Raw genomic sequence first — 13,068 nt, 5'->3', positions numbered from 1 at the left:
AGTAAAACAGTCCGTGACTACACAAACCACTCTGGGTACAGGTATATTGTGTATCAGTAAAACAGTCCGTGACTACACAAACCACTCTGGGTCCAGGTATATTGTGTATCAGTAAAACAGTCCGTGACTACACAAACCACTCTGGGTCCAGGTATATTGTGTGTCAGTAAAACAGTCCGTGACTACACAAACCACTCTGGGTACAGGTATATTGTGTATCAGTAAAACAGTCCGTGACTACACAAACCACTCTGGGTACAGGTATATTGTGTATCAGTAAAACAGTCCATGACTACACAAACCACTCTGGGTACAGGTATATTGTGTATCAGTAAAACAGTCCGTGACTACACAAACCACTCTGGGTACAGGTATATTGTGTATCAGTAAAACAGTCCGTGACTACACAAACCACTCTGGGTACAGGTATATTGTGTATCAGTAAAACAGTCCGTGACTACACAAACCACTCTGGGTATAGGTATATTGTGTATCAGTAAAACAGTCCGTGACTACACAAACCACTCTGGGTACAGGTATATTGTGTATCAGTAAAACAGTCCATGACTACACAAACCACTCTGGGTACAGGTATATTGTGTATCAGTAAAACAGTCCGTGACTACACAAACCACTCTGGGTACAGGTATATTGTGTATCAGTAAAACAGTCCGTGACTACACAAACCACTCTGGGTCCAGGTATATTGTGTATCAGTAAAACAGTCTGTGACTACACAAACCACTCTGGGTCCAGGTATATTGTGTATCAGTAAAACAGTCCGTGACTACACAAACCACTCTGGGTACAGGTATATTGTGTATCAGTAAAACAGTCCGTGACTACACAAACCATTCTGGGTCCAGGTATATTGTGTATCAGTAAAACAGTCCGTGACTACACAAACCACTCTGGGTCCAGGTATATTGTGTATCAGTAAAACAGTCCGTGACTGCACAAACCACTCTGGGTACAGGTATATTGTGTATCAGTAAAACAGTCCATGACTACACAAACCACTCTGGGTCCAGGTATATTGTGTATCAGTAAAACAGTCCGTGACTACACAAACCACTCTGGGTCCAGGTATATTGTGTATCAGTAAAACAGGTTTATTAAACATTAAACATCTGGTACAAAGAAGTAATACTTAACAAGAAGATAGTCACAGACTGTTCGTTCAAACCCCGGCGTTCCTTCTGAGTGAGTGCGGCACAAGTCTCCTGATGTATCTTGCTGTGTTCTGTTGACCCACGCGCGCTTCCTTGGGATCTTGCTGTGTTCTGTTGACCGAAGCTCCTATCAATCTCTGGTTACACGGTGCGCTGCTTTCGATGTTCAAAACCTGTATCTTTTTACCCTTTTCCCTCTCGTTTTGCCGACATGGCAGTAATTAACCCTCTAACACCTGGTAAAAAGCCTTGCTCCCTCGTTACCCATCTTATGACCTTGTTTGATCCTTCTGACTTTTTCTCCATGCATAACAAAGTACCCTTATCTCAGATCTTCACTTTTCACAGAACACTTCCTAGAATGTTGACGACACAGTCGGTCCATCCGATAGCTGGACCAATGAAGGACGTCTCCAACTCTTATCTATCTCTCTAGTTTTTATCTCTTTAAACATAATATTGCTGAATTCCTCGTCTCCATAAACTTAGCACAACATTCCATTACTTCAGTCATTTTAAACAGGTTTTTAGTCAGGTTGGCATAATCCCATCCTGCTTTGCTCTCAGCCATTCTCCATTTTATACAGGCTTTTAGGATCTTAACATACAATTTCACATATTATAGTTATATTAGAATGGTTATCGAATCTTAATAATGTTTACTAAATCCGACAGGTACTCCCTATCCTACATATCCCTACCTTGAGGGCGAGGCATTTGCCGACCCCTCAAAACTAAAATCTTACAAATGGATTATTTTTCTTCCGTTTATGTAACTCTAACATGTTCTGGGCTGTGAGCATATTTAAATGTGATTGGGCATTGGACTTTAGGTGTTTCAAGTAGCAGGTGTAGAATAGTAAGCACATCATTACTACAAGTTGGGATATGACCAGTACATGGGAAATTATCCTAATCCAATGAGGAATTTCCATGTTTGTCCCTATGTTGTCTTATTAGTCCTAACAGTTTTTGACTCCCTACCTTGTGACATTTGTGTTTAACTGGGTAGATCTTAAACAAACTTCTGATCTTACATAGTTCAAAGTTTTACTACATGGGTTACATATCTCAAATACAAAATCATTACAAGTTGGAGAACAACCAGAGCTTGTGAAATAATATGAGCCTAAGGGCATGCTGATGTATTAAGCCCAATATCCCACCAGTGTGTGTTGTCCCTTCTGCTTTCAATTTCAATATCGATTCTCCAGTTGTCTTGCTCCAAAACATAAAAAATGCTTTAGGGAGGAGTTCAGTCGTATCATGAGCTCACTGAAACCCTCAAACAATAGGGGAATGTCGGGTCTGAATTGTGCCACATAACTGCAGCTCGTACTTAAAAACGTGTTGGTTGATGGGACAGGTCCTGTTAGACCCGTAAAGCATGGTAGTTGTGGTGGTAGTGACACAGGAGGCACCACCAAAATCACCTCATACTGGATTCGTACTGGTTTTTCCCACGCTCTGTTACCTACAAAACACAATTATTACAGTCACAGTTAAATTCAGTCTTACAATCATTTCAAGCGACATTACAGTTTCACATCTACTTCCTGATCTTCCAAGTCGAGATCCTTTCTCCCTTCCGTTTTTCAAAATAGCGGCCACAGGATCTTTTACACCCACCTGAGAGGGCAGACGGGGCAGCGGTTTAATGCCGCATCCGAAAGATGGCACCTCTAACAGAGCAGCGCTCCCTCAGTACTGCCCTGGAGTGTCAGCCAAGATTACATGCTCAAGTCTCCAGAGTGGGACTCAAACCCACGACCTTCTGACTCGAGAGGTGGGAGTGTCGCCCACTGAGCCGAGGCTGACCCCTCTTAAACTCCAGCCTAGTTACTGGGGTTATTATCAGCATCTTCAAACCGCCCCCCCCCCCCGACAACCCCGTAATTGCCATTATTAACACAGAACAGTCCTTCATGTGATTGACAGCAGAATGGGACCAGTGCGCTCAGGTGTGAACTCGCTGGTGTCTCAGCAGGTGAGTTGAAGTGGTGAATCCCTTTTCACACACTGAGCAGGGGAACGGCCTCTCCCCAGTGTGAGTGCGCTGGTGTATCCGAAGAGTGGATGAGTGCGTAAACCTCTTCTCGCAGTGAGAGCAGCTGAACGGCCTCTCCCCAGTGTGAGTGCGCTGGTGTATCCGAAGATTGGATGAGTGCTTAAACCTCTTCCTGCAGTGAGAGCAGCTGAATGGCCTCTCCCCAGTGTGAGTGCGCTGGTGTATCAGCAGGTGAGATGGACTGGTGAATCCCTTTTCACACACTGAGCAGGGGAATGGCCTCTTCACGGTGTGGGTGAACTGGTGTCTCCAAAGATTGGATGAGTGCGTAAACCTCTTCCCGCAGTGAGAGCAGCTGAATGGCCTCTCCCCAGTGTGAGTGCGCTGGTGTGTCAGCAGGTGAGATGGACTGGTGAATCCCTTTTCACACACTGAGCAGGGGAACGGACTCTTCCCGGTGTGCGTGAACTGGTGTTTCCGAAGACTGGATGAGTGCGTAAACCTCTTCCCGCAGTGAGAGCAGCTGAACGGCCTCTCCCCGGTGTGGATGCGTCGATGCTTCTCCAGGATCTTGGAGCATTTGAAACTCTTGTCGCATTCGGAACATTTAAACGGCCTCTCATCAGTGTGAACCAGCTGGTGTTCCCGCAGAGTGGAGGGATGAGTGAATCCTTTCCCACACACGGAGCAGGTGAACGGCCATTTCACAGAGTGACTGCGTTGATGAGTCTCCAGCTTGGAGAGGCAACTGAATCCCTTTCCGCATTCCCGACATTTGGACAGATTCTCCTCGCTTTGGTTACACTTGTGCCTCCCCAGGCTGCACCTTTGGTTGAATCCACGTCCACACACAAGACACGTGTGCAGTTTGCCCGCACTCTGATTGCTGCTTTCCGCTTCCATATGGCGATGATATTCAGGTCCTGATGAATCGAGTGACTCTGTCAGATCGTCGTGTGAAGTTTGCGTTAAGCTGCCCGTCTGCAGTTCCTCCCCTTGCAAGAGACAGTAAAACAGGTTTATATAAATAATTAATGTAAATACAGCAGAGAAAATAAAGACTTCCAAAAGGCATTTGACAAGGTGCCACAGAAAAGATTACTGCACAAGATAAAAAACCACGGGATTGGGGGTAATATACTGGCATGGGTGGAAGATTGGCTATCTAACAGAAAACAGAGAGTTGGGATAAACGGTTCATTCTTGGGTTGGCAATCAGTAACTGGTGGTGTTCCGCAGGGGTCAGTGCTGGGACCCCAACTCCTTACAATCTATATTAACGATTTGGAGGAGGGGACCGAGTGCAACATGTCCAAGTTTGCCGACGATACAAAGATGGGAGGGAAAGCAGTGAGTGAGGAGGACATAAAAAACCTGCAAAAGGACATAGACAGGCTAAGTGAGTGGGCAGAGATTTGGCAGATGCAATATAATGTTGGCAAGTGTGAGGTTATGTACTTTGGCAGAAAAGATCAAAGAGCAAGTTATTATCTAAAGGGCGAGAAACTGCAAAGTGCTACAGTACAAAGGGATCTGGGGGTCCTGGTGCATGAAACACAGAAGGTTAGTATGCAGGTACAGCAGGTGATCAGGAAGGCCAATGGAATCTTGGCTGTTATTGCAAGGGGGATGGAGTATAAAAGCAGGGAAGTCTTGCTTCAGTTATACAGGGTATTGGTGAGGCCACACCTGGAATATTGCATGCAGTTTTGCTTTCCATATTTAAGAAAAGATATACTTGCTCTCGAGGCGGTTCAGAGAAGGTTCACTCGGTTGATTCCAGGGATGAGGGGGTTGACGTATGAGGAAAGGTTGAGTAGGTTGGGCCTCTACTCATTAGAGTTCAGAAGAATGAGAGGCGATCTTATCGAAACATATAAGATTGTGAGGGGGCTTGATCGGGTGGATGCGGGGAGGATGTTTCCACTGATGGGTGAGATTAGAACTAGGGGGCATAATCTTAGAATAAGGGGCTGCCCTTTCAAAACTGAGATGAGGAGAAACTTCTTCACTCGGAGGGTAGTAAATCTATGGAATTTGCTACCCCAGAGAGCTGTGGAAGCTGCAACATTAAATACATTTAAAATGGAGATAGACATTTTCCTAGCAGATAAGGGAATTAGGGGTTACGGGGAGAGGGCAGGGAAGTGGACGTGAGTCCAGATTCAGATCAGCCATGATCCTATTGAATGGCGGAGCAGGCCCGAGGGGCCGTATGGCCTCCTACTGCTACTATTTCTTATGTTCTTATGAAAGACTGGCCTTTATACAGCGCCTTTCACGACCAACGGTTTTACAGCCAATGAATTACTTTTTGAAGAGTAGTCGCTGTTGTAATGTGGGAAACACTGCAGCCAATTTGCATGATAAATAATGGCCAGGACACCGGGGATAACTCTCCTGCCCTTCTTCGAAATAATGGGATCTTTTATGTCCACCTGAACGTCTCTTCCGAAAGACGGCCCTCCGACAGTGCGGCGCTCCCTCAGTACTGCCCCTCCGACAGTGCGGGGCTCCCTCAGTACTGCCCCTCCGACAGTGCGGGGCTCCCTCAGTACTGCCCCTCTGACAGTGCGGCACTCCCTCAGTACTGCCCTTCCGACAGGGCACCGCCCCTCCGACAGGGTGGCGCTCCTTCGGCACTGCCCCGGAGTGTCAGCCTAGGTTTATGTGCTCGAGTCCCTGGAGTGGGGACCTTCAACCCACAACTTTCTGACTGAGAGATGAGGGTGCTCTCAACTGAGCCACTAGCTGGCTCTCAAGGTCTTTCACATCCTTGCTAAAGTGCGGTGGTGGGGGGAATTGTCACAGACCCTTTAATCAGAAGAACACACGAGAGGGGGGAGGGAGTCCCTTTAAATATGGAGGGGGTGGGTGACCCTGTAAATGTGGAGGGGGTGGGTGTCCCTTTAAATGTGGAGGGGTGGGTGTCCCTTTAAATGTGGAGAGGGTGGGTGTCCCTTTAAATGTTGAGGGGGTGGGTGTCCCTTTAAATGTGGAGAGGCGGGGCCGCGCATGCTCATTCGGGCCCACCACAAAACCAGACTGCCAGTGCGCCTGCGCGGGGCCTCCGGGGAGCAAACGGAAGGCCGGGCCCGGGGAAGAGGCGGAATCAGCGGTCGGGGTAAGGTCAAGAAACGATAGCAAAATACTGCAAATGTTGGAAATCCGAAATAACAACAGAAAATGCTGGAAAAACTCAGCAGGTCAGGCAACATCCGTGGAGAGAAATTTGAGTTGACGCTTTAAATCGAGGTGAGGTGAGGGAGCGGAGCGCGAGATTATAAAGTAAAATACGAGAAAAACCAAACCTGAGAGTCGGGCGGGCGGGACCTCCGCGGACGCCGAACGGAGCGGATTGAGCCGCAGCAATGTGATTTTGACTGACGGGAGCACTGACCAATAGGAAGAGAGCTGAACTGGGCGGCCTGGTCCTCCAACCAATGGCGGCGTGGCTAGGGGGCGGGACCTTCCCTCCCTCCCGGCGATGGTGGGCGGGGGCCCGATTCTGACGTCATCAACGGAAGAGGCCAATTCAGGTGGATGTAGGCCGGCCCGGGCCTCTGACTGACAGGAGCTCTGACCAATAGGAAGAGGGCTGAGGTGGGAGGACTGAACTGGGCGGCCTGGTCCTCCAACTAATGGCGGCGCGGCAAGGGGGCGGGGCCTCCTCTCCAGCTCAGGTGCGCTGGGGCCGATTGTGACGCGCTGTCCCCAGGTGAGAGCAGCTCAGTCAGCACAGAGCTGGGGCTGGAATCTGGGAGAGGGGCCTGGCAAAGGGGCACAAGCTTCACAATACAAGCTGCTTTCAAATGCAAAATTGTTTCCTACAGACAGCCTAGGTCACTCTGCAAAATAAAACTGTTTAACAATTCATCATAACGCCCCTGCTTTAGGAGAGGCGTAGAGTGCAAAAGCAAGGAAGTTATGATGAAACTGTGTAAAAGACTGGAGTCAGCTGTGGCTCAGTGGATAGCAGAGTCAAAAGGTTGTGGGTTCAAGATAGACTTGCACTTATAAGAACATAAGAAATAGGAGCAGGAGTCGGCCATTCGGCCCCTCGAGCCTGCTCCGCCATTCAATGAGATCATGGCTGATCATCCAAATTCAGTACCCTGTCCCTGCCTTCTCCCCATATCCCTTGATCCCTTTCGCCTTAAGAAATATATCCAACTCTTTCCTGAATATATTTAATGAATTGGCCTCCACCGCCCTCTGTGGCAGAGAATTCCACAGGTTCACCACTCTCTGGGTGAAGAAATTCCTCCTCATCTCTGTCCTAAATGGCTTACCCCTTATCCTTAGACTGTGACCCCTGGTTCTGGACTCCCCCGCCATCGGGAACATCCTTCCTGCATCTAGTCTGTCTAGTCCTGTTAGAATTTTATAAGTTTCAATGAGATCCCCTCTCATTCTTCTAAACTCCAGCGAGTATAAGCCCAATCGACCCAATCGAAGTGTGTGGTGATGCATTTTGGCAGAAGGAACAGGGAGAGGCAATATACACTTAATGGCACAGTTTTAAACAGTGTGCAGGGACAGAGGGATCTGGGAGTTAATGTGCATAGGTCACATACGAATTAGGAGCAGGAGTCGGCCACTCGGCCCCTCAAGCCTGCTCCACCATTCAATAAGATCATGGCTGATCTGATTACTCCACATTCCCACCTACCCCCGATAACCTTTCACCCCCTTGCTTACCAAGAATCTATCTGCCTCTGCCTTAAAAATATTCAAAGACTCTGCTTCTACCGCCCTCTGAGGAAGAGAGTTCGAAATACTCACGACCCTCTCTGAGAAAAAATTTCTCCTCATCTCTGTCTTAAATGGGCGACCCCTTATTTTTAAACAGTGACCCCTAGTTCTAGATTCTCCCACAAGAGGAAACATCCTCTCCACATCCACCCTGTCCAGACCCCTCAGGATCTTATATGTTTCAATCAAGTCACCTCTTACTCTTCTAAACTCCAGCGGATACAAGCCTAGCCTGACCAACCTTTCCTCATAAGACAACCCGCCCTCTGAAATGGCCCAGCAAGCCACTCAGTTGTAAACAACCGCTACGAAAAACAATAAGAATAAAACCGGACGGACCAACCGGCATCGACCTCGGAACCGGAAACGACAACGACAAACCCAGCCCTGTCGACCCTGCAAAGTCCTCCTTACCAACATCTGGGGGCTTGTGCCAGAATTGGGAGAGCTGTCCCACAGACTAGTCAAGCAACAGCCTGACATAGTCATAATTACCGAATCATACCTTACAACCAATGTCCCAGACACCACCATCACCATCCCTGGGTATGTCCTGTCCCACCAGCAGGACAGACCCACCAGAGGTGGTGGCACCGTGGTATACAGTCAGGAGGGAGTAGCCCTGGGAGTCCTCAACATTTACTCAGGACCCCATGAGGTCTCATGGCATCAAATTAAACATGGGCAAGGAAACCTCCTACTAATTACCACCTCCCTCAGCTGATGGATCAGTACTCCTTCATGTTGAACACCAATTGGAAGAAGCACTGAGAGTAGCAAGGGCACAAAATGTCCTCTGGGTGGGGGACTTCAATGTCCATCACCAAGAGTGGCTCGGTAGCACCACAACTGACTGAGCTGGCCGAGTCCTAAAGGACATAGCTGCCAGACTGGGTCTGTGACAGGTGGTGAGGGAACCAACAAAAGGGAAAAACCTACTTGATCTCGTCCTCACCAATCTACCTGTTGCAGATGCATCTGTCCATGACAGCATTGGTGGAAGTGACCACCGCACAGTCCTTGTGGAGACGAAGTCCCGTCTTCATGTTGAGGATACCCTCCACCATGTTGTGTGGCACTACCACCGTGCTAAATGGGACAGATTTTGAACAGATCTGGCAACTCAAAACTGGGCATCCATGAGGCGCTGTGGGCCATCAGCAGCAGCAGAATTGTATTCAACCACAATCTGTAACCTCATGGCCCGGCATATCCCTCACTCTACCATTACCATCAAGCCGGGAGATCAACCCTGGTTTAACGAAGAGTGCAGGAGAGCATGCCGGGAACAGCACCAGGCATACCGAAAAATGAGGTGTCAACCTGGTGAGGCTACAACACAGGACTACTGGCATGCCAAACAACGGAAGCAACATGCGATAGACAGAGCTAAGCGATCTCACAACCATCGGATCAAATCAAAGCTCTGCAGTCCTGCTACATCCAGTCATGAGTGGTGGTGGACAATTAAACAGTTAACAGGAGGAGGAGGCTCCAAAAATATCCCCATCCTCAATGATGGTGGAGCCCAGCACGTGAGTGCAAAAGACAAGGCTGAAGCATTTGCAACTATCTTCAGCCAGAAGTGCCGAGTGGATGATCCATCTCGGCCTCCTCCTGAGGTCCCCAGCATCACAGATGCCAGTCTTCAGCCCATTCAATTCACTCCACGTAATGTCAAGAAACGGCTGAAGACACTGGATACTGCAAAGGCTATGGGCCCTGACAACATTCCGGCAATAGTACTGAAGACTTGTGCTCCAGAACTAGCTGCGCCCCTAGCCAAGCTGTTCCAGTACAGCTACAACACTGGCATCTACCCGGCAATGTGGAAAATTGCCCAAGTATGTCCTGTCTACAAAAAGCAGGACAAATCCGACCCGGCCAATTACCGTCCCATCAGTCTACTCTCAATCATCAGCAAAGTGATGGAAGGTGTCGTCGACAGTGCTATCAAGCGGCACTTACTCAGCAATAACCTGCTAACTGACGCCCAGTTTGGGTTCCGCCAGGGCCACTCAGCTCCTGACCTCATTACAGCCTTGGTCCAAACATGGACAAAAGAGCTGAACTCAAGAGATGAGGTGAGAGTGACTGCCCTTGACATCAAGGCAGCATTTGATCGAGTGTGGCATCAAGGAGCCCTAGCAAAACTGAAGTCAATGGGAATCCAGGGGAAAATTCTCCATTGGTTGGAATCATACCTAGCACAAAGGAAGTTGGCTGTGGTTATTGGAGGTCATTCATCTCAATCACATGACATCACTGCAGGAGTTCCTCAGGGCAGTGTCCTAGGCCCAACCATCTTCAGCTGTTTCATCAATGACCTTCCCTCCATCATAAGGTCAGAAGTGGGGATGTTCGCTGATGATTGCACACTGTTCAGCACCATTCGAGACTCGTCAGATACTGACGCAGTCCGTGTCCATATGTAGCAAGACCTGGACAACATTCAGACTTGGGCTGACAAGTGGCAAGTAACATTCGCACCACACAAGTGCCAGGCAATGACCATCTCCAACAAGCGAGACTCTAACCATCTCCCCTTGACATTCAATGGCATTACCATCGCTGAATCCCCCACTATCAACATCCTGGGGGTTACCATTGATCAGAAACTGAACTGGACCAGCCATATAAATACTGTGGCTACAAGAGCAGGCCAGAGGCTGGGAATTCTGCGGCGAGTGTCTCACCTCCTGACTCCCCAAAGCCTTTCCACCATCTACAAGGCACAAGTCAGGAGTGTGATGGAATACTCTCCACTTGCCTGGATGAGTGCAGCTCCAACAACACTCAAGAAGCTCGACACCATTCAGGATAAAGCAGCCCGCTTGATTGGCACTCCATCCACCTTCAACATTTACTCCCTCCATCACCGGCACACTGTGGCTGCAGTGTGTACCATCTACAAGATGCACTGCAGCAACTCGCCAAAGCTCCTTCAACAGCACCTTCCAAACTCGCAACATCTACCACTTAGAAGGACAAGGGCAGCAGACACATGGGAACATCACCACCTACAAGTTCCCCTCCAAGCCACACACCATCCTGACTTGGACCTGTATCGCCGTTCCTTCACTGTCGCTGGGCCAAAATCCTGGAACTCCCTTCCTAACAGCATTGTGTGTGTACCTACACCATATGGACTGCAGCGGTTCAAGGCGGCTCACCACCATCTTCTCAAGGGCAATTAGGGATGGGCACTAAATGCAGGCCTAGCCAGCGACGCCCACATCCCATCAATGAATAAAAAAAAAGTTATGGAAAGGGACAAAATAAAATCAACGGTGAAAATACCCAGCTGGAAGAGAGCCAGTTTCAGTGATTTGAGAAGGGATCGAGCACAGGTGGACTGGAAACAAAGATTGTCCAGGAAAACAGTGAATGACCAATGGCAGGCCTTCAAGGCTGAGATAGTTCAGGTACAAACCAAGCATATTCCCATAAGGAGGAACGATGGGCCATCCAAAGCTAGAGCTCCCGATGACAAAGGACATCGAGGTTAGAATAAAACAAAAAAAGGTTTACGACAAATGTCAGGTACAGAATACAGTCAAAAACCAGGCAGAATACAGAGAGTGCGGGGGAAATTGAAACAGGATATAAGAAGGGCAAAGAGAGAATATGAGAAAAGATTAGGGGGTAATATAAAAGGGAACCCAAAAATCTTCTATAAACATATGAAAAGTAAAAGGAAAGTTAAAGGAATGGTGGGGCCGATTAGTGACCAAATAGGATCTCATCATAAGAACATAAGAAATAGGAGCAGGAGTCGGCCATTTGGCCCCTCGAGTCTGCTCCGCCATTTAATGAGATCATGGCTGATCTGATCTTGGGCTCAGCTCCATTTCCCTGCCCACTCCCCATAACCCTTCACTCCCTTATCGTTCAAAAACCTGTCTATCTCCACCTTAAATGTATTTAATGACCCAGCCTCCACAGCTCTCTGGGGCAGAGAATCCCACAGATTTACGACCCTCTGAGAGAAGAAATTCCTCCTCATCTCAGTTCTAAAAGGGCGACCCTTTATTCTGAAACTATGCCCCTGAGTTCTAGATTTCCCCACGAGGGGAAACATCCTCTCTGCATCTATCTTGTCGAACCCCCTCAGAAGCTTATATGTTTCAATAAGATCACCTCTCATTTTTCTAAATTCCAATGAGTATAGGCCCAACCTTTCCTCATAAGACAACCCCTTCACCCCAGGAATCAACCTCGTGAACCTTCTCTGAACTGCCTCCAATGCAAGTATATCCCTCCTTAAATACGGAGAACAAAACTGTACGCAGTACTCCAGGTGTGGTCTCACCAACACCCTGTACAGTTGTAGCAGGATTTCCCTGCTTTTATACTCCAGCCCCTTGCAATAAAGGCCAACATTTCATTTGCCTTCCTGATTACTTGCTATACCTGCATGTTAACTGTTTGTGTTTCATGAACAAGGACCCCCAGGTCACTCTGTACTGCAGCATTTTGTAATCTCTCTCCATTTAAATAATAATTTGCTTTTTTTCTTACAGTTTGCCAACCTGAAAATACATAGAAACATAGACGATAGGAGCAGGAGTAGGCCATTCGGCCCCTCGAGCCTGCTCTGCCATTCAATGAGATCATGGCTGATCATCCAAATTCAGTACCCTGTCCCTGCCTTCTCCCCATATCCCTTGATCCCTTTAGCCTTAAGAAATATATCCAACTCCTTCTTGACTATATTTAATGAATTGGCCTCCACCGCCCTCTGTGGTAGAGAATTCCACAGGTTCACCACTCTCTGGGTGAAGAAATTCCTCCTCATTTCTGTCCTAAATGGCTTACCCCTTATCCTTAGACTGTGACCCCTGGTTCGGGACTCCCCCGCCATCGGGAACATCCTTCCTGCATTTGACCCATTTATCCCGACTCTCTGTTTTCTGTTAGTTAGTCAATCCTCTATCCATGCTAATATATTACCCCCAGCCCCGTGAGCTCTTATCGTGTGCAGTAACCTTTTATGTGGCACCTTATCGAATGCCCTCTGGAAATCCAAATACACCACATCCGCTGGTCCCCCTTTATCCACCCTGCTCGTTACATCCTCAAAGAACTCCAGCAAATTTGTCAACATGATTTCCCTTTCATAAAACCATGCTG

At 48.0% G+C, this 13,068-nt stretch overlaps 1 protein-coding gene across 1 annotated transcript; it reads right to left on the bottom strand.

Annotated features, from left to right (window-relative positions):
• Positions 1-3,070: 3,070 nt before the first annotated feature.
• Positions 3,071-4,319, bottom strand: LOC147083648 (uncharacterized). The gene has a single exon (XM_085980149.1). The coding sequence runs from the start codon at positions 4,081-4,083 to the stop codon at positions 3,130-3,132; it is 954 nt and encodes a 317-aa protein (XP_085836275.1). The 5' UTR covers positions 4,084-4,319; the 3' UTR covers positions 3,071-3,129.
• Positions 4,320-13,068: the final 8,749 nt, after the last annotated feature.

Source organism: Somniosus microcephalus, unplaced genomic scaffold, assembly GCF_052327205.1.
Source record: "Somniosus microcephalus isolate GS21.2 unplaced genomic scaffold, FLI_Smic_1.0 scaffold48, whole genome shotgun sequence".
Taxonomy (NCBI): domain Eukaryota; kingdom Metazoa; phylum Chordata; class Chondrichthyes; order Squaliformes; family Somniosidae; genus Somniosus; species Somniosus microcephalus.
Note: the sequence above shows the minus strand (reverse complement) of the source record. Positions and strands in the feature narration are given on the sequence as shown.